Source organism: Mesoplodon bidens (assembly GCF_964165515.1).
Source record: "Mesoplodon bidens genome assembly, chromosome: 3".
NCBI lineage: Eukaryota > Metazoa > Chordata > Mammalia > Artiodactyla > Ziphiidae > Mesoplodon > Mesoplodon bidens.
This window is the reverse complement of record NC_138178.1, coordinates 64,674,703-64,695,852: the sequence shown is the minus strand read 5'-3', so window position 1 is coordinate 64,695,852 and position 21,150 is coordinate 64,674,703. Positions and strand designations below refer to the sequence as shown.

The 21,150-nt window shown below is 39.6% G+C and overlaps 1 protein-coding gene across 1 annotated transcript in view; it reads left to right on the top strand.

Moving 5' to 3' along the window:
- Window positions 1-18,037, top strand: part of HMG20A (high mobility group 20A) — a 67,547-nt gene extending 49,510 nt beyond the window's left edge. Inside the window, exons 5-10 of the mRNA XM_081228066.1 lie at window positions 2,497-2,629; window positions 3,602-3,633; window positions 9,323-9,398; window positions 10,433-10,648; window positions 11,933-12,075; window positions 15,531-18,037. Of these exons, the coding sequence (XP_081084192.1) occupies window positions 2,497-2,629; window positions 3,602-3,633; window positions 9,323-9,398; window positions 10,433-10,648; window positions 11,933-12,069 (594 nt within the window). The 3' untranslated portion in view covers window positions 12,070-12,075; window positions 15,531-18,037. The remainder of the gene's footprint in view (window positions 1-2,496; window positions 2,630-3,601; window positions 3,634-9,322; window positions 9,399-10,432; window positions 10,649-11,932; window positions 12,076-15,530) is intronic.
- The last annotated feature ends 3,113 nt before the right edge of the window (window positions 18,038-21,150 follow it).

Below are 21,150 nucleotides of genomic sequence, written 5' to 3'. Positions count from 1 at the left end.
ATTCCAAACAAACTAAAACCAAATTGAAAAATACTCTTGGGAATTAACTGAATTCAAAAAATTTCAAAGAGATCAGATTGAGTTGCAGCTTGAAGCTCTGTGTTTGTGGTAGCAAGCTAATAGAAAACAGAGTATATCATCCATTGTTTTAGCTCTAATGTATAAATGGATTATGAGCTGTACATAGTAGTTACTCTTTTCTCTTTAATTTTTTTACTTCAAAATTAATACACGCTCATCGTTTAAAATTTTTTCAGACAATACAGAAGCATATAAGGAAAAAAGCAAAAGTCATCTCCAGGGATAACCAACAGTGATTAGGCAGGGCAAGGGTTTTCGTGTTTGTTTTTGTTCTTAAATTTTTATTTGAAAATAATTTTTCAAATGTACAAAAAGTTACAAACATAGAATAATACAAAGAACACCCAAATACCCTTACCCAGATTGAGCTATTATTAACACATTTTCTCTTTTTGCACATGCGCTCATACTCTCCTGGGCAAGACTGGGCATGTGGTCTCTCTTTTCTCTCTCTCTCTCTCTCTCTCTCACACACACACACACACACACACACACAATTTTTTTCTGAATTATTTGATATAAGTTACATACATCATAGCCCTTTACACTTAAATATTTCAGTGTGAATTTCCTAAGAATAGACATGTTCTCTCACTTAACCACAGTTTAGTTAACAACCTCATAATTTTGTATTAACACAATACTTTTATCTAACTTACCATCTATATTCCAGTTTTGTCAGTTGACCTAACATCATTCCTCTGGAACATTTTTCCCCTCCAGTTCAGATTCCAGTCCAGGGGTCAGGCTCTGAGTTTAGTAGTCAAATCTCTAAATTCCTTTAATCTGGGATATTTCCACAGCCTTTCTTTGTCTTTTATGACATTGATATTTTTTTAGGAATACCATCTCTCCCTCTTCCTCCCCCCTCCTTTTTGTTTACTTTGAACAGAACGTTCCTCATTTTATATTTGTCTGATGTTTCCTCATGATTAGATTGAGGTTATGCATTCTTGGTCAGAATACTGCATAGGTGGACGTTGGTCCTTCTCAGGGTATCGCATATGCAAGCACACAATGTCTTTTATTCCTCATTCCTCATTCCTTTTATTCATAATGTTAATTTTGCTCACTCACTGAAGTTTTTTACTCTCCCTTATAATTAATAAGTAGTCTGTGCAGAGACATTTTAAGAACATTCAAATAGTCTGTTCCATATCAAAATTTCCCCCTAAATTTAGCATTCATTAATAACTTTTGCCTGATCTAATATTTACCATGATGGTTGCAAAATGATGATTTTCCAACTCTAGCACTCCCTCCACATTTGCCAGTTGCCCTTCGGCATTCTAATCTAAGCAAGAGCCCTCTTCCTCCCTCCATTTATGTATCTGTTTGTTATTTATTTACAGTTGGCATAGGCATATGAATTTCTTTTTTTCCCAATGGTTTATAAATTATTACTATACTTGAGTATTTTGATACTTAAAATGTCCCAGGGCCTCCCTGGTGGCGCAGTGGTTGAGAGTCCGCCTGCCGATGCAGGGGATACGGGTTCGTGCCCCGGTCTGGGAGGATCCCATATGCCGCAGAGCGGCTGGGCCCGTGAGCCGTGGCCGCTGGGCCTGCGCGTCCGGAGCCTGTGCTCCGCAACGGGAGAGGCCACAGCAGTGAGAGGCCCGCATACCGCAAAAAAAAAAAAAAAAAAAGAGTAAAATGTCCCAGATTTGGACATTTGACCCCTACATCTGGCTCTTGTGTAGGACAAGGCTTTTAACATAATTTCTAACTTGTTTGTGTTCATTTAGAAGAGTATTTTTATACTTTATTTCTTAAACCTAATGATGAATGAAAAGTACAAGGCATTAAACAAAATTATCCTAGTAGATCAATGAACTTTGTTTAAATAATTAATAGCACAAAGCATGTAGATACAGGCTGTCTCATAGTAGTCCATTTTAGGTCCATAGCGTGAGGTCATTCTTTTTTATGTTCCTTGTATCTCCACTCTTCTGGCTCTTAAAGGCCAATTGATGTATGAGATCATCTCCTCAGAGTGGGTTGGGGATAAAGAAACAAAGTAATATTCCATCCTTTCCCCTGGGAAGATTAAGTGTGCCTATGTGTTGTTCAGTCTTCTTGAGGACTCTAGGGCCATGTGTAGTTCTATCTATAGGATTAGTAGAAGAACTATAATCTTCTTGTGAATTTTTTATGAGAATGACCTCAATAGAAGTTGTCTTCAATAAGTTAAGAAAGGCAGTAGTCTAAAAAGTTAGAATCACCTATTTCTATTATAACTGAGAGATTATATTTTATTCTATTCACATGACTTTTTTTTTAATTCTCAGTGCTTATCCCACTTGTACTTTTCTTTCCATGTGCTAATTATCATTTGCTTTCTTCAAAGACTTCATTGGTATTTTACCTCAGTAAGACCTATTTCTTGAAAATAATTCCATATTTCTTTCCCAGCGCTACCTTGATGAAGCAGACAGAGATAAGGAGCGTTACATGAAGGAACTGGAGCAGTATCAGAAGACTGAGGCCTACAAGGTTTTCAGTAGGAAAACCCAGGACCGTCAGAAAGGCAAATCTCATAGGCAAGGTATCAGAACCAGAACCAAATGTATTTGTAGTTTGTTTTGCATGATGGAGTGTCACAAAGCCAAGTATTAGAGTGATAATATTAAAGATATGTTTCTATCATTTCTCTATTATACTACATTCACTTACAAGCATCATCTTGGAATTTTATTAAAATTACATTGCTCTCATTTAGAAAATTCAATTTGGTTTCCATATCCATTATCAACAAATTGGCTTGTGCTCCAAGACCCCTTTTAGTTGTCTGTGCTTTTTCTTCTATTTCCAATTTAGTCATTTCTCTACCTCTAAACAAATCTGTCTGCTACACTACATAACCACCTTGCTGTAACACCTCTAAGCCTTTCATGTGATCATTTCTCCCAGCTTCCAATGATCAATCATCCTTTTAATTCACTCATTCATGTATGCATGTATTCAAAAAATGTATTGAACACCTCCTATTACATATCAGGATCTCACCTAGGCATTAAGGATGCAAAGGTAAACAAGATACAGAAGATCCTGGTCTTCGTGGATCTTTTGTTTTCCGTTAAAATTGTTCATCACACTCTTAAAATATTGCTAAAAGTTCCCCTTCTTCAGGAAACACTGCCAAAGAAAGAAGCCCCACTCATAATAGCCTGTCATTCCTGAGCTATTGCGTCTTCTCCACATTTGGGCATCTTGCCTGCTAAACTGTAATGTTGTGCAAACATCCTTTGGCATGTATTTCCTGTCCACTCTCCCACCCTGTTCTCCTCAAAGGTAAGAACTGTGTATGCTGTTTCTCTTGTGTCTAACTGCGTAACCTGTAAGATGGGATTCCCTTTAACTTTTGTTGACTGATTAATAAAGCTATCAGAGAAAATATGATATGTTTTGAGAGCCCACATATACCAGCAGTTTTTGTAGCTTAGCACAGTCATTTCCTTAGGTTTTGTTATTTTGTTTTGTTTTTCAGCTTAATGTTCTTATTCTATCATATTTTTAGATGCAGCCCGACAGGCCACTCATGATCATGAGGTAATTAACTTTCTGTCTACATAGTGTGTGTGTGTGTGTGTGTGTGTGTATGATATATGTATATGATAATGATGCTGTTTGAAATGCTATTGGACTGTTTTTTAACGAATGGCAGAGTATTTCCTATCCTGTAATTAGGATTGGGTTAGTTGCCTTTAGCTCAAGGATTCTTAGCATATGGCAGACACTTACGTCATGAGTCTGTCCTTGAACTAAAGCCCCTAACTCTTGTCCTTTCTTATGGTCCAAGAGTTTTATTGGCTTTAAATGCTGAAGATGGCTGGAATTTGGAGTGAGGTATAGAAATGAGGACCAACTAAAAGCTATAACTTGACCATAGTTTATCATCATCAGATACTATATTCTGACTCTTCAAAAAATTGTTATTTAGGGAATCCAGCATTTAGTTAAAATGAACTATTCAACTTACAGCATCTACAGACCACAAGTGACGTTATCTTGATTACTATGCCTACTTTCCTCACTGGTGCATATTTGTTTACTGGCCTTTTCCCCTCCATTGGTTCAGTCTCAGCAATAGGATTTAGACCTGTGTTCCTGTATAGGACTGAGGCCTGTGTGTGTTGGCTCTGCTGCATAGAGAGCTTTAAATATATATGTAGCCTATGATTAATACATGGTTCTAAGAAAATAAAATTTGTGGTAATTTCATGCATGAAAATGCTCAATGACTCCTCATTGCTTACCAAATCACATTCAAAGTCAGCAATCAGGGTTTTCTGTAATTAAGCCCCAATTTCCCTTTCCAAATACCTTAACTCCCATATTTCCCATATATATCTTATGTACTTAAAAACCTTTAATACTCACTGTCCTCCAGGTGCCCCATCCTTTTCTGCCTCATGCCTGTGCTCATATTCTTCCTTTCACGAGAATACTTTCTTTCCCTCACTCATTTTTTCTATTACCCTCTCCCATCATCCAATTTTGCCTCTAAATTCTAGTCATCCATCAAACCCTATTTCAAGTTCCATTTCCTCCTTCAAGCTTTTTCTGTTTCCTCCAACTTCTTTTAAACCTCACAGCTCTCTATATTACTCTTACGAACTTAGCTGATATGGCTAAGGTGCCAAAGTTACTCAAGTGCTTCTGTTATTAACACACTTGGATTATAATCTCTTTGAAGGCAGGCATGGTCTAGTTCCATCTTATACCCATCCCATCTAGCATGATGCCCTTGCATGGAAGAGTTCTTCCATAAATACTTATTTGTTTCTATACAAAACCCATTTGTTGAAATAACAATGGATATTTACACAAAAAGAATTTTCTGATATATCTTTTGCATGTATTGGGTTTTTTACTAAATCAAGGAAATCATTTCTTCAAAATAATAATGTGTTTATCTTGGAGTTGTAGTTCTCATACCTAATTTGGTATTGGTGACCTTCAAAACATAGCGAAGACTTTTAGATTCACAAGTCAAATAGATTTATTACCATCCATGAATTATAAAGTGAGAAGCATAGTAAATATTAGCATTTTATTATTCATATAAATCCTATATAAATGTAGTTATATATGACATCTCTGTGTTTCAATTAGGATGAAATCTTATTTTTTTTTGCTTGAGAAACTGTATGTACACTATATATTTTTAAATCATAATTGAATAGTGTTGCAAGCTTTCCATATTGCCAAATACTTATATAATTACTTATTTCTCCTTCCTTTGTGTGCCCAACCCACCAATATCATGAAATTACCAAACTTCCTTTTTTCCCTATTAAGCATCCTTTATAGCTTCTCTATCCTTAATGGTTACAAAAGAGAGTATGAACAGTAATCTAAAATATTAGAGCTCACATTTTCTAGTCAGTGACTGACTCCTTTCATCACTATGGATTTTACTGCCCAAACCATATGTGGCATTTTTGCCTCTCATAAAGTTAATAGTTGCCATCAGAAAAGAATTAGTAGACTTAGTCATAGAAGATGCTGCTACTGATTTGAGAAATGAAGGTTTTTTTAAATACATTATTTAGTATGATATGAATTTCTATGATATGAGAAAAGGAATAAGTCTCTGTGCGATTTCCCTGATTCAAGATTAGACTCATGTGAACCACAGAAAAGGAGGGAGTAGGTGGAGAGCCGGCAGTAATTTCTCGAATGTGTATACAGTAGGGTCTATAAATCGGTTGTATGCCCACATCAGGATAAAGCTCTCTTAGTAAAGTTGTTGACCCAATTAATGTCCCCCACTTTATCCGTTTTTATTGAATAATATCTTACTAAACTAGATAATTTCAAAAGAGTTGCAATAAAAAAAAAACCTCTTTGACATTTGTTAAACATAGTTACACATAACCTCTTAGAGTATAATAAGAGTTAAGAAAAATAAGAAAGCACTACAAGTGGAAAACAAAAGGAGCCACAGAAGCCCCCATGGAAAGGAGGAACTAAATCAGACCTTAAAGATGACCCAGGTTTTGTGGGGCACTTCAGATATATTTATATTCATATATATATATTCATATATATATATATATATATGTAAAATGGCTTGAGCAGAGTTATGAGGAAGTTAATAAAAGAGCAAGTACCTTGCAAAGTGCCTAAAACATCACAGTTTCTAAAAACATGCTTATTTCCCTTTACTTATCCTATTAGGAATAAAATGGCAAATGCCATAAAATAGTCTTCGAGCTCACTTCAAAACTACTAAGACCTCAGAAATCCTCTCAACTGACCCCCTCATTTTGCCGGTGAGGAAAATGACTTGCCTGAGACAGGAAAGAACTTCCCAGAGTCACTTATTGAATTAGTTAGAGGCAGAATTGTGACTGAAAGCCAGGCCTCTGTAGCCCCGTCTTATTTAGCAGTCCTGGCAGCACCTGCCACGTTATATGGAATAAACAGTGTTGCAAGTTAAAATGGGCCAGGTTGCCTGTGATGTCAGCAAAATTTGTTGCCACTTGAGACAGAAACGATTTGATTTGTGTGTATGTAGTAAAGAAACCTATTGTATTCCCTAATGGAACTTAGATTCCTAAGACATTGTTGCCAAGGCAGTTACTGGAGAGCATATTAGAGCCAAAGAAATGCTGACCTGAAAGCCATTCAAGCCATTCTGCATAGCAGTGGGGCACTTAAGCCTGGTACACAATATTAAGAGCATTCCTTAAGGTAAAGGGCACTTGAGAGAAGCATATCACTCTCTATGAAATTCTGGCCCTGAGCCTAGATCACAGCAAAATAGTTTCAGTTCAAAAGGCCTCTGTTCTCTTACCCTCCACTCAATATATAGAATGAAAACCAAAGTGAAGAGTATTCTTGCTCCTCTCAAATCAAAAGCCAGCCTGCTAGACCCAGGAGTCAGCTAGTGTTACTCTCAAGAAAGTGTCTAAATCTCATGTGAGGACTAAGATAGAAACAATAATTTTGTTTCTCCTTTAATTTATGGGAAATGACAAAATGACACTCCGCCTGAACAAATTAGACCCTTTCAATGAAGAGGTAATGAAATCCTTATGATTTTAATCCCTTGAGTGACCTTTGGAGCAGCTTAAGTATATCTGAGCCCCCAAGAGGATCCTCTCCAATGCCAAGTAATGTACTCAGTAATGGAAGAGTGCTGATGGTTTTTATGACCACTCTTCAGTTAAGTAGAATTCTCTGTTGCTTCTCAGAGACTGAACAGTTTCATTTAATTGCTTTGGTGTTTCTTTTTTTGCACTCTAAGAATCTATACCAAAAGGCAGTGTGTTAATGCACCTATGTGGTGCTGTCCTCTGCCCTTGTGTAGTTAGCCTGGTTTGGTTTGGACTGCTTTGGCAGGGAAGAGAGCAGAATTACCCATCTGAGCAGAATCTAGGCCTTGGAGAGGGCTCTTGGTACCATGGTAATGGGAGCCAAGCATCCCCACCTACCCATCTGACTGGCAGATATTCAGACCTGTGGCTAGGTAAACTGATCTCATATAAGCCTGTGCAGTTACTAAGAGACTGAACAAGATGGGATGATAAAATCATAAGGCCTTATCCTAAGTCATTTATGGACCTATGCTTATATCTGTTATGTCTTGTATAGTAACAGAGTTAAAGAATATGGTAAGCCAGCAGAGTCAAGAGAAAGTCACTGAGAAATATGCCTAAGATACCTTCTGGAACCAGCCTTTCTTGTCCATACATTAGTTCTCTTTGAAATCCACCAAGAGCTGGCTAGAGGTAGAGCTTTGCATGTTGAAACTGGGGCTTTCAATGGTAATTTTGTTGTTTGTTTTTAAATTGTTCTGGAAAACTTCACTTTCTTTCTTTAAGAGGTAAAAGATAGGGTAAAAATTAAGTGCTGTGAAAGTGTCTTCAGGTAAATACATTGTTTTTCAGACTTCAATCTTAGAAGTCTCTCTTGATCAGCTGCCATTGGCAGGCAGCTCACACAGCACAGCCCCGACCCCTAAGGAGGCAGACACCAGTATGAAAACAGGATCTTGGCTGTCAGAATTCCCTCATAGGCTGTTAAGTGTTTAACCTTTCTACTGGGCCCCAAATCATATTTGTGTTCAAAGATAAAAGACTAGTAGTGGCAAAAGTAGGAAAGATACATTCTATCTCTGGCATTAAATGTGTTTCTATAGGAATGATTTCTAGATTTTTTAAACTGTTCTTTATGTTATAAAGGTTTTGGAATCTTCAGATTTCACTAGCAATTTCTTCAGTACTCATTTCCCACTGTTCTCTTTACCATCTTATATTATGCAAGATTTTAAATACTGCCAAGACACTTATAAATATGTTCTTAATGCTTTCAACTTCAAATTCATTGTAGAAACTGCAGCCAAAGCATTTTAAAATATTGACTTTATTCACACGGATCATTGTGGAATATATTTTGCAGTGGTTTTATGAGACTTTTATTTTTAATGGCTTATTGGTGAATTAATTTTAGGTTTATTATTCTTTTCTATCTCACATAATCCTTGGCATTTTCATACTTAGAGCCCAGTTATTTCTGGATTTTTGGTTTTGTTTGTTTGTTTTTCCTGTGTCTGAAGAAAGTCTAAAAGATCCCCAACTATAGGCTGCCCTTGTAAATAAGTAGAAGTAAAAGTAGAAATCCCAATGGAATACCATTATTATTGCTCATGGCTGGCAGATCTCTGCTTAAAATTCTTATTGTCCACTCTGCAAATTTAGATTGCATAATCCTATCTCAGAGAGCACTTTATGTATGTAAAGTGTATATACATAAATGTATATAAATGTATATACATGTATATAAAGTGCTTTATGTATATAAAGCACTTTATGTATAAAAAGCACTTTATGTATATAACCAACAGAAGCAACAGAAAAAACACCTAGAAATTCTCTTTCTATATTCCTACCTCAACCACTTTCTCCACTGTATACTGTTGACTATTCAAAGCACAGAGCTAAGAAATGGTTTCCAAAATCTCCATTAGGGAAGTTTATGTAGGTTTGTTTTAAGGTTTCTCTTGCACAGCAGTTGTCACCTGAGAGACCTGAATATTTGACCTGCTTGAGCTCTATGAAAGTTTGGTTCCAAAGAAAAGTGAATACATTTTCCTCACAGCCTCACCTAGACTGATTCCTGCTCATCCTACTATTTCTTTAAGGAAAACATGACCATTGTGCCTTTAGGCACTACTGTTTAATTTAGCTTCTGTTTAAGAATTAACTATTTTGTTACTCTTGATTCACAGAAAGAAGCAGAGGTAAAGGAACGGTCTGTTTTTGACATCCCTATATTTACAGAGGAATTCCTGAACCACAGCAAAGGTGATTACCAAAGGATCATTTTGTGTTACTCAGGTCTATGACATGGGATTTAGTTGTCGGGAGGAATTCATTGCTGAAAAGCAACCGTATTGATATTCCAGACCCTGGGACTGGTCTGGAAGAAGAAAACTGCTTCCATTTCACTCTGTATTAAAAGCAGCTACTCAGAGACCCGTGGAGGACAGCTGAGCCAGTGTTGTCAAAGCTGCTTTAGTCTCTGGATCAGAGGAAATAAATATACATCACTAATTCAATTGCTTTCAGGCTCTTAGCCTAGAACCCTTTGTACAAATGAAAGCTTACATGGATGTCCAAAATATAAAATAAATGTGAGTAAAGCTGACCCCACTGCAGTAAAGATGTGGACCCACAGCTGTGCTTGCCCAGTCTCCCAGGATCCCCCTGTGGAACCCCTCAGGCTTCTCATTGCACAGCTTTAAAAAATCAAACAGGGCTTCCCTGGTGGCGCAGTGGTTGAGAGTCTGCCTGCCAATGCAGGGGACACGGGTTCAGGCCCTGGTCTGGGAGGATCCCCCATGCAGCGAAGCGACTAGGCCTGTGAGCCACAACTACTGAGCCTGCGCGTCTGGAGCTTGTGCTCCGCAACAAGAGAGGCTGCGACAGTGAGAGGCCCGCGCACCGCGATAAAGAGTGGCCCCCGCTCGCCGCAACTAGAGAAAGCCCTCGCACAGAAACGAAGACCCAACACAGCCAGAAATAAATAAATAAATAAATAAATAAATAATAATACTTCATAGGTTTTTAAAAAAAATCAAACAAACAAACAAATACTGGGAATTACAGCTGTTCCTTACAATCTTAAGTATAGAATATGACCAGCTTTAAGAAATAAAATAACTCTGGGGAGCCAGGCGTTTTATTGCTGAAATTGCTATCTGGAAGGCCATAATGAGAATAGGGACATGAGGAGGGGTAGCTAATTAGAGACAGCTAAGCAGGACTTCCTGTAAGAGTCATCAGGACTCCTCAGAGAGGCTGGTATTACCTGTGTTTTGTGGGGGTTTTGTCCTCAGCTCGGGAGGCAGAGCTCCGTCAGCTTCGAAAATCCAACATGGAGTTTGAGGAGAGGAACGCAGCCCTGCAAAAGCACGTGGAGAGCATGCGCACAGCTGTGGAGAAGCTAGAGGTGGACGTGATCCAGGAACGGAGCCGCAACACCGTCTTACAGCAGCACCTGGAGACCCTGCGGCAGGTGTTGACAAGCAGCTTCGCCAGCATGCCCTTGCCTGGTAATGTCATCCCTATAGCTGAGCCCTGTGAAGTGGCAGGGGTGGGGGGAGGTGCTGTTCATGTTGGTACTGGTGTGGTGAGGCTGAAGTCTCACCTCCAGAGGAAAATCAGTAAACTCAGGGGTCTTTTCCTCAGAGGTTTTTGTGGGCCATGTAATAGAATCTCAGTATTGGTTAAAATCATCCAGAATTTCAGGCTCTCTGCTCAGTTAAATTTTTCTTCAGTTATATTTTCATACAGTCTACTTTCTGTTAAGCTTAATTTGATATTCTGAACAGTGGCAACTGAGTAATATTAAAGTCCTGAGTGGAGCACTTTTCTTTTTTTTTTTAATTGTGGTGTAATTGACATATAACATTGTGTTAGTTTCAGGTGTACAACGTAATGATTCGCTATCTGTATACACTGTGAAATGATCACCCCAAGTCTAGTACCATGCATCATCATACAGAGTTACCAAAAAAATTTTTTCTGTCATGAGAACTTTTAAGATATACTTTCTTGGCAACTGTCAAACATGTAGTACAATATTTTTGACTACAGTCACCATGTTGTACATTACATCCCCATGACTTAATTTATTTTATAACTAGAAGTTTTTATTTCTTGATCCCCTCCCCCAACTCACTCATCCGCCAGAGCATTTTTCTGATGTATATTTGCTTGCTTTGTAATATTGTCTTAATGGGAAGGAAAAGGAAAAGGAAAAGGAAAATAAATACTAGTATTTCTTTTTTTCGTTTTTTTTGTTGGTTGTTTGTTTTGTTTTGTTGCGGTACGCAGGCCTCTCACTGCTGTGGCCTCTCCCGCCGCGGAGCACAGGCTCCAGCCGCGCAGGCCCAGCGGCCATGGCCCACGGGCCCAGCGGCTCCGTGGTACGTGGGATCCTCCCGGACCGGGGCACGAACCCGTGTCCCCCACATCGGCAGGCAGGCGGACTCTCAACCACTGCGCCACCAGGCACCACACTGCGCCCATAGTACTTCTTATATACTCTTTCATTTTGAAAATAGTTACAGCAGAGCTGGGAGAGTCTTTAACCTTTTGTGCTATGCAACTACTCCTATACACTGCACAGCAATTATATAGCCCATCTGTTTATTTAGAGTATGTGGATTAATTTCATTTCTTTGAGGTCTAAAAGTCTCTCCTCTGAAAGTAGATCTTCTCTATGGGACAGACCACATTAGAGTCAAGTTTCTTTTGCTGTGGAATCACTGATCTGTGCTATGGTTGAACTGAATGGGAGGATTTTCTTACTTTCTCTTCTTGTCTCACTTCAGGAAGTGGAGAGACACCTACAGTGGATACTATCGACTCCTATATGAACAGACTGCACAGTATTATTTTAGCTAATCCCCAAGACAATGAAAACTTCATAGCTACAGTTCGAGAAGTTGTGAACAGGCTTGATCGTTAGGGAATGGTGAGTGCTCACTGACATGATTCGTACGTGCCAGCGTGTCATCAAAAATAAGATGGCATTAGACTTTATCAATACTACCAAAACCCTGGAATTACATTGAATAAGTGAGTTGGAGACTTGATTAAGATTCCTGTTGCGTGGTTGCTAAATGTAGTGTATAGTGTTGGAAAACTGAATCAAGATAGTTTTTCCTCACGCATGCCTCCACATGGCTTAATGGAAAGATCGTGATTTTTGTGGTTGGACCTCAGTTCTAGCTTTGTCACTTGTGAGCTGTATTCTCAGGTATTAGTTTCCCAAAGAGCTTTGAAGGGTGAGGGAGAAATTTAGAGAAAATAACCCCCCAAACAACACATAGAACAAAATAAATATCACTTAATTGTTAAGCTTCCTTTCCCCTGTAAAGTTAATGATAATTTACAATAGTCAGTGAGACACTGTATGTGTACAAGACTCTACAAGTAAGAAGCTTTTCATTTATCAGTCAATATCAGAGTAACTGTAGTATGTTAAACGTTAATGTGGACTAAACTTACAGTGAAACAGTTAATGCCTTGATTAAATATATTAAAAAATAAATAAACGCTCAATAAGTAGAAAGAGAGGAAAGAGAAAATGAGCTTTTTAAAAACATATTCAACAAATGACTAGTAGTATGTGTTGCATCCTTTTAGAAGAGAAAAAAAATACATTTCCCAAAGGGATCTGCTTATATGAACTTTTTGGTACTAATGGTCAGTCATCAGGTATCATCACTCAAATTCCTATAGCGATAGGGTACCCTTTAGTATGTCATTCCACAAAGTTGACAGCCCTTTGGTCTGTCAGTTAACTTGTTCCATTCCTGCAGACATATAAACTGTGTGGAAATCTTGGGGTTGGACCATACAGTGAGTGGCCATATATGAATACTAAAACAAGAGTGGATAGCAGGATATGCTCCTTAGAATGGCTGGTCATGGGCTTGGATCCTTATTTATTTGTCTTGCAGGTACATGAGCACACTCATATACATACTCATATTCTAACATGGTCTGGACCTTGAGCAACATGTGCAAGAATAAATAAAACCCATGATTCTTTATCTAATGAGGCCACATCTGCCAGCATAGACAAAAGCAGTAGTCTTTATCCTTCTTGTCCAAGCCCTTGAATAGTAACTGTACAAGGCAATTTATTATACTTTAGCCTCAGCCGTGCTCTGGTGGGGAAAGGATTACTGTCCTTCTAGTGAGTAGCCAGATGGAACGGACCATACTTCTAAGAGATGGCTGGACTCCCTGCAGAATAAAGAAATGGCATTACTGCTGCTGTTTGTGAAGGGAACAGCTTGTAAATCTAGGCTTGGGATTTTTAGGAGCTCATCATCCTTCTCATTTTCACACAGTGTTTTCAATTAGCAGTCTTTTAGGCTTGAAAAGAGAGAGCTGGGAGAAACAGTGTGGAGGATTGTGAAAGAACACAGTAATTGATAACGTGGTGTCTCCTCACATAGGTATAAGGCAGTTATTGCAAGTTCTGAACCAAAAATGGTTTTCCATTTTGAGCATTTGGCCAGTAAGACTCTCCTAAAGCTTTATCTATCTTAAGGATATAAACTGTAGTGTCTGCTTTCCGAGGTGTCTTTGAAAACCTAGAATGTGATGATTATTATTGATTTTAACCTACAAATATTTTGCCCTTGAAAGAAACAGTACCTGAAAATGTGAACCGTTTTATTACCGCAGATTCTTACAATCTAGCCATGTGAACATAACTAAGAATGGATAGTTCTCCACACCCTCTGAAACTGTCAAATGAAACAATTATAAAGTCTGTGATAACACTAGCTTGCCCTCATTATACAAATATGTACAGACATCTAGGCCTGATGTCCCCAGCATTCATGGTGCAATTAATTACTCTGACATGAGCTTGGCAAAGGTTTCTTCCATTGTCAGGACCCAGTGAGTGAAAGGAAGCTAATGGTCTACAGCTTTAGAGGAGCATATTAGAGCTGGAAGGGGTGTTTAGAAATCCCATCATTTCACCTATGAAGAAACTGAGTCCCAAAGAGGCAGAATCTCTTGCCTGAAAATACCTGAGTACATGGGTGCAGAATCCAGAACTAGAACACATGTATCTAAACTCAGTGGGGTTTCTAAAACATTGATACAAGGAGGTAGGGATGGGTGTAAGGGGAAAGCACTAAAAAAAATCTTAGAATGAGAGCATTAAGATAAATGGGACATAATTAGGAAAAAATTACAATCCAGCAATTATAATGTTATAAAATTTTGGTCAGCCATTTTATAATTATTTTTATAGTTATACAATGGAAGAATTACCCCAGCTGTCATCTTTCTTTGTGGCTAACTTGTACTTAGAAAAAGTGGAGCTGGGAGGAAGTCATGGGGGTGATTTCATATTGACAGATGACTACTGTATATAAACTATCAAAAGCCATATGTTGCTTGATTTCAGATGAATATTTGCCTGTTTGAGGATTAGAAAAAATATATATATATGTGATTGCATTTTTATCAATGTAAAAATGTATTCATCTTATGCACACAGTACATACATCCCTATCCATGCAGAGGGCCTTAGATTTATACTTGAAGAAAATTGGTTTTGCTTGACCAGGACTAAAGTAAAGGACTAATTTTTCATCATCAGATTTGTCCCTGATACTTGCTTTTCTGTGTTCGGCTGACAATTTTCCAGCCTCCTCATTGTGGCTGAGCTGGAGCAGGGCCACATTTTTCATTGAAATGTTGTCTAAAATGCCTCAGTGAGGTTGGTTGCTTGCAGCTTTATGAGCTCTTTAGTTTACACACACCCTGCTACTCACCGTAAGCCTTTTTTTTGGCCACGTAACACTGGGCGTTTATTCTGCATAATAATAATAATAAATGACACTGTGAGCACTTACACGTGCCAGCACATCCTAAGGACTTTGCGTGTGCTGGCTCATGGGCTCCTTGCCACAACTCCATGAAGTTTTTCTTTTTCCCATTTAATTTAATTTTATTTTTTTATTAATTTTTACTGGAGTACAGTTGCTTTACAATGTTGTGTTAGTTTCTGCTGTACAGCAAAGTGAATGTCCCCTCTTTTTTGGATTTCCTTCCCATTTAGGTCACCACAGGGCACTGAGTAGAGCTCCCTGTGCTCGACAGTCGGTTCTCATTAGTCATCTATTTTATACATAGTATCAAGAGTGTATATACGTCGATCCCAATCTCCCAGTTCCTCCCACACCTCCCTCCCCCTTGGTATCCATATGTTTGTTCTCTACGTCTGTGTCTCTATTTCTGCTTTGTAAATAAGACATCTATACCATTTTTCTAGGTTCCACGTACCTTAACCCTTTTGAAAATAGAGCATTATTTTAACCCATAGCCCTAACCCCTTCTGATCTGTGCTTACGTTTTGGTATCCTTTTTTTTTTTTTTTTTCTCCCAATTCTACAGGTCTTAGAGCTCCAAGATGTTCTGTAAGTGGTTTTACTTGTTTGGAATGAGAAGCCATCCATGGAATTTTGAATTGAGTGGAGGACAGAGAGGGAGGTACAGATTACTCTGCTTGTGAAGGAACTGTCAGTTGAGTTAAATGCCTTCACCCCAGGAAGCCATATGAGGGAGCAACAAAAGGAACATGTATGTGAACTTCCTATGGAATCGTCCTCGTGAAGCTTTGACCATGTACAGCCACTCTCCTAAGTCTTCAGTTTCCTATCATTTCTATTTCTGTTAAAGTGGGTCTGCATATATTCTGCTGACCAGGCGCCCCTGAGACTGGCATCTTCTGCAGCAGAAAGGAAGCCTTCTTATTGTTCTGCTTCATTCAGATTGGACTCTTTTATCAGTGGCTCTGTGGTTTTATCAGTGGTTTTCCTACCTAGCTGTCACTTTTTTTTTTAATGCTTTTGGGGGTTATTTTTTTATTTCCTTCACCCCCACCAAGCTAGACATCTCCATTTTCTGACCTCTTGGCTTTGTTGCTCAGCAGGGTTCTGAAGGAGAGTTTCTCTCATTGGACAGGCCCTGTCTTCTCCCATCATTGTCCAGCTGTGACTCCAAAGAAAGGAGCTTCTTGTTGACAGTGTCCTGTGGAGTGAGGCTGTGTTTCGTGCCCCACACAGCGCTCAGTGGGTGCCAGCCCTCGTGGAGGCTTTGTGGTTGCTGCCCTGAAGGAGAATGCTCTTTCCTTCCTCCTTGGTACCGCCTGCTGTTTTCTGAGCATTGCTCCTGCACATACCCTGCGTCCCAGCCCCAGCAAGGCTCTTCTGTTCCCATCTGTTGGCAGTGACTTGTGGAATATTTTTGCTGAGGAAAAGGTCATTGGTAAACAGGACAGAACGAGAAAAGTAGTTCTCATTTGGTATTGAAAAAAATCCTAAAGTTTATCATAAGTGAAAACAGAGGGAATCCCTGTCTGCCTGAGGTGTACCAATTCATGGATATGGATGGGTGGAAATGCCATTCAGAATAGCCTCCAGCTGATGGAGAAGGACACGGGGGAATTCTCATGTCCTTTGTCTTCCTTCTCTAATCATAACTGCAGAGTCTATGTCAAAAGGACAGGCTTCCCTTCCTTCTCCCTGCTTAATTAGTAAATGATTTTTTTTTTTTTTAAACACCAAAAGGGAAGAAGGGTTTCTGTTTCTCACCTCAGGGTTTGGTTTTGTTGTGTTGTGTTTGGATGCTCTGGAGCACAAGGCTGATGGTTGCAGCTGAGATCTTTGGAGCCAAAGCAGGGCATGCTGAGCCCATTGTCTAGGCACCACGCCACCGAAGGCGGGTGGAAGTGTGGCCCCCTCACAGTATGCTCAGAGGCCAGGGTGCAAGCCAGAAACCCCCGTCACGTTGCTGCCTCATCCTGTCTTCTCAGCATCTCCTCCCCTGACTTCTTTCTTAACCCAAAGGAAATAAAACAACAAAAAAACCTTTTTGAAAATTCTGACACAACACACATCAAATCTCCATGTACCGAAGCCCATGTATCACCACTTGGCAGGCTTTTAGAGTAAGAGCCCATCATTATCTATCGCTGTAAACCTAGCCAACTCACCTGCTCTTCTCTATTTTCCGGTTTCTCTGCTCTCACCTGACATTCCTGTGACTTCTTTCAGACTCCCCTGCCTGCTAAGTCCAAGCTGGAATGCACTGTCTGTGGCAGGACATCCAAGCCGGTTCTGGAACTTTGTGTCTGCCTTCTGCCAAATACTTTGTCTCCTTTCTTCCTCCTACTCTGTTTCTCCTTTGTGTCAGTTTTGCACAGCGTTCTTAGCAGTGCCGTAGACCAGAAAAGGCTGTAAGCTGGTCCAAAGATCGTCATTCTCCTGAGTCTAGCTAGGATACCTGACATTGACTTGAGACATCTGGCTGTCTCAAGTAGACCAGAAAAGGCTGTAAGCTGGTCCAAAGACCGTCATTCTCCTGAGTCTAGCTAGTATACCTGACATTGACTTGAGACATCTGCATATTCAGGAAAGCACGAGATCTCGAGAAAGCCTACAGTCTGAAATCATTTTCACAAAATAACAGCCTGCTTTTGACACGCTGGCTGGCCCTCCTAGCAGTGACACACCTGACTCACTGGTGGCTGGGATTCAGCTGCCACAAAACAAGCAGGTTCTGTGAAGCAGGTCTGCGTCACCTCCTCTCTCCTCTGTGCCCAGCCAGGAGGTAGTAAATGAGGTCACAGGCTAACATGATACCTAATTCACATTTCCCAGTAAACTTGTAGATGTTACTGCACTTACATGTTCTTCTCAAGAAATAAGTTGTTGCCTGTTCAGTGTTACAGATTTCTTTCTTTTTATTGAAACACAAGGAGCAGCTGAGGAAAATGAGACAAAGTGTTTTATTTCTGACAAAATAAAATTTTAGAAAAAAATTTGTGTACATGTGTTTGAAACTGTTGAAATGCCAAGTTTTCTGTACAAGTGTTTTTGTAATTAAACTTTTAGATTTTCTTTGTTTTTTTAAGAAGTCGATATGCTTGCTTGACATTTGCCTCATTAAAACTTTTCTGTGTTGAATCCACCCGATTCAATTTTACCTGCATTGCCTTTTCATCTTAAAGACTTTGTCAACTCTACGTTAATCATCAAGTCTGTTATGCTTTTAAAGCAGTAACACATTGATTTTGCTAATTGCTTATTCAAAATGTGTCTTAGCCTGTTTGAGAATTCAGCTCTCTTAATGTATGTTTTAAGAATACAGTGAGTTATAATTCATTTTAATGTAGCGGTAGTATTCTGGAGGCAACTTGAAAGAAGTCTGATGTTCTTAAAGTCAGTGACTTCAGTCCCCTTGATAGGAGACTTTTGACTTCCTTTTGACTGAAGAGATAAATTGTCCTTAAATGCTTGCTTTTAAAAATAACCACTACTTCACCAATCAGAATCATTTTTAAAGGAAATTTGTCACCTACTTCCACCATGCTTTTAAAATCCTAGGGGTGAGCTCACCTGGCTTCCAAACCCTGCAGCTCTCCAAGTAGCTAGTTGTGTGGCATTGGGTGAGACTTGCTTTGTTCTAGCTTCAGTTTTCTCATCTGACATGCCTCAGCTCTCTTACCCTTGTTAGAAAGATAGAATCAGGTAACAGAATCGACCATGCTTTGGAGGATATGAAGACTCTGTTACATGAATGCGAAGAATTGTTGAGGTAACTCAGGATCAGGCTTGACTACATTTAACAGAAACTCAAATCAGCAAAAGCTTGAATAAGAAACTTATCTCTCTCACTGAAAAGTATTCCAAAGATAGGCAGTCCAAGACCAATATAGAGGCTCCTGTCTGCACCACAATATGGTTCCTTTCTCAAGGTCACCTCAAGGTCCAAAATAGCCACTTGACCGTCAGCCGTCATTTGAAATTCCTGGCAGCATAAAGAAAAGAAAAAATGGGCAAGGACAAAATGGGCACACTCAGCTGAGTCAGCACCCTTTAAAGAGCCTTCCTGGAAGCCACACTCAGCTTCCAGAACGCAATCACATGACAACAGCTAACTATATGGAAGGCAGAGGAATCTCATATTTCCTTGGACATTACTGCCCCCAATAATTTACAGGTTTTAGTCAGTAAGGAAGGAGAAAATAAATACAGAGTAGGCAGCTAAGTTAATTTCATGACTCACATTTGTGACTCCATACATACACTAAGGCCAGCCCTGCTGTATTAGTAAACAAGATGCATCATCCTGCCTTTGCCTCTTGGCCATCGAGAATGACCACGTACTTCCTTGGCACGTTTTTCCCCCTTAAACAGTCAGAAAGCTGACAACTTGAGTTAGCATTTCCTGTTCCCACCTTAGCTCCTCCTTTACCCTCAACACCGGTGACCAGTCTTGTTTGGTAAAAGTCAACATAAACAGGTGGCAATATCTCCCCCAGTTGTTTGTTCCCTTTCTCTAACTGCTCAGCATCTGCTGGATTAAAACAACAACAGGATAATCTTTCCCTGAGGGTGGGGAAATTGAAGTATTGCTTGGCAGAAAAGCTCATAGCTACTTCCTGCCCTCTAAATTTCCTGCCTTGCAACTGAGGGTTCCAAGGGCCTTTTCTTTGTTTTATTTATTTGCCTTTTGATACATAGCCTGTGCTCAGAAATATGTTTTATAATATCTATAGAAATAAACACTAGCTCATACACCAACTCACAAAAAAGATGAGGATCAAGAGTTACAAAGGTCAGGGGCTTCCCTGGTGGCGCAGTGGTTGGGAGTCCGCCTGCCGATGCAGGGGACACGGGTTCGTGCCCCAGTCCGTGAAGATCCCACATGCCGCGGAGCGGCTGGGCCCGTGAGCCATGGCTGCTGAGCCTGCGCGTCCGGAGCCTGTGCTCCTCAACGGGAGAGGCCACAACAGTGAGAGGCTCGCGTACCGGAAAAAAAAAAAAGTTACAAAGGTCAACTGAAAAATGTTAATGTACTTCCTCTCACCCAGAAGCCATTTCAGTTTAGTTTTCATGGGAATGTGGTCTATAGGGAGAAACTTCTGCCAGAAGCATAAATGTAAGCTCTGTTAAACGACTAGAAAAATGCAGGAAGGAGAAGGAGCCATGAGATAGGGATGGCATTGGGAAATTAAGAGCAGGGTCAATGCAAACTGTCCAAATAGAAGGATTTTTGTAAACCACCTACAACACTGGGTTGGTAAAGAAGATGCCTTAGATGTTTAGATAAGAATATATAAGACAGTGGGTATAGAAGTAGTCTTTTGTCTGAGTCTCAAACACCACCTGACACTTGAGAGCCAGTTCTTTATAATCAGCTGCTGTGTTCTCCATTGCATGTCAGTTCACTATTTGGGACCACAAGAGTATTTATAAAACATGTTTCTGCCCTTGGCGTGACAGTCTAGTGGGAAAGACAGACATCTGCGTCAATTGTTCTAACACAGGGCAGCTTGTATTGAGTTTTTTTTTGTTGTTGTTGTTGCGGTACGCGGGCCTCTCACTGTTGCGGCCTCTCCCGTTGCGGAACACAGGCTCCAGACGTGCAGGCTCAGCGGCCATGGCTCACGGGCCCAGCCGCTATGCGGCATGTGGGATCTTCCTGGACCGGGGCACAAACCCATGTCCCCTGCATCGGCAGGCGGACTCTTAACCACTGCGCCACCAGGGAAGCCCTGTATTGAGTTTTAATAGTGGTAAATAATTTTTGAAGAGTGAAAGAATTGCTTGAATCTTATCTGACAAGAGCTGGTTTTTCCATAATTGCCAGAGAGTTTGCATGGGGAGCACATCTGAGTCTTAGGGGATCAGCATCTTAACTAATAAGGACTTTACCTGAAATGTAAATGAAATATAAAAGTCTAGACTGATAACTATCGGAGTTTTTCTAGTAGAAGTTGAGGTAACTGGAAGGTAAGAATAGTTGGATTATTGTAATTTAGACAATACTTTTGCAAAGTATGGTTTTGACTCATTAAGGGGACATTAAATCAATAAGTTGGTCAAAAACATTTTTAATTAAATTGAAGAGAAATGATCAGAATGCATTACATATAGTAAGGGTAAATATTATTTTGTGAAAACGTGTTTCCACTTCAGAACAGACACATGTGATGGGTTACAATGTG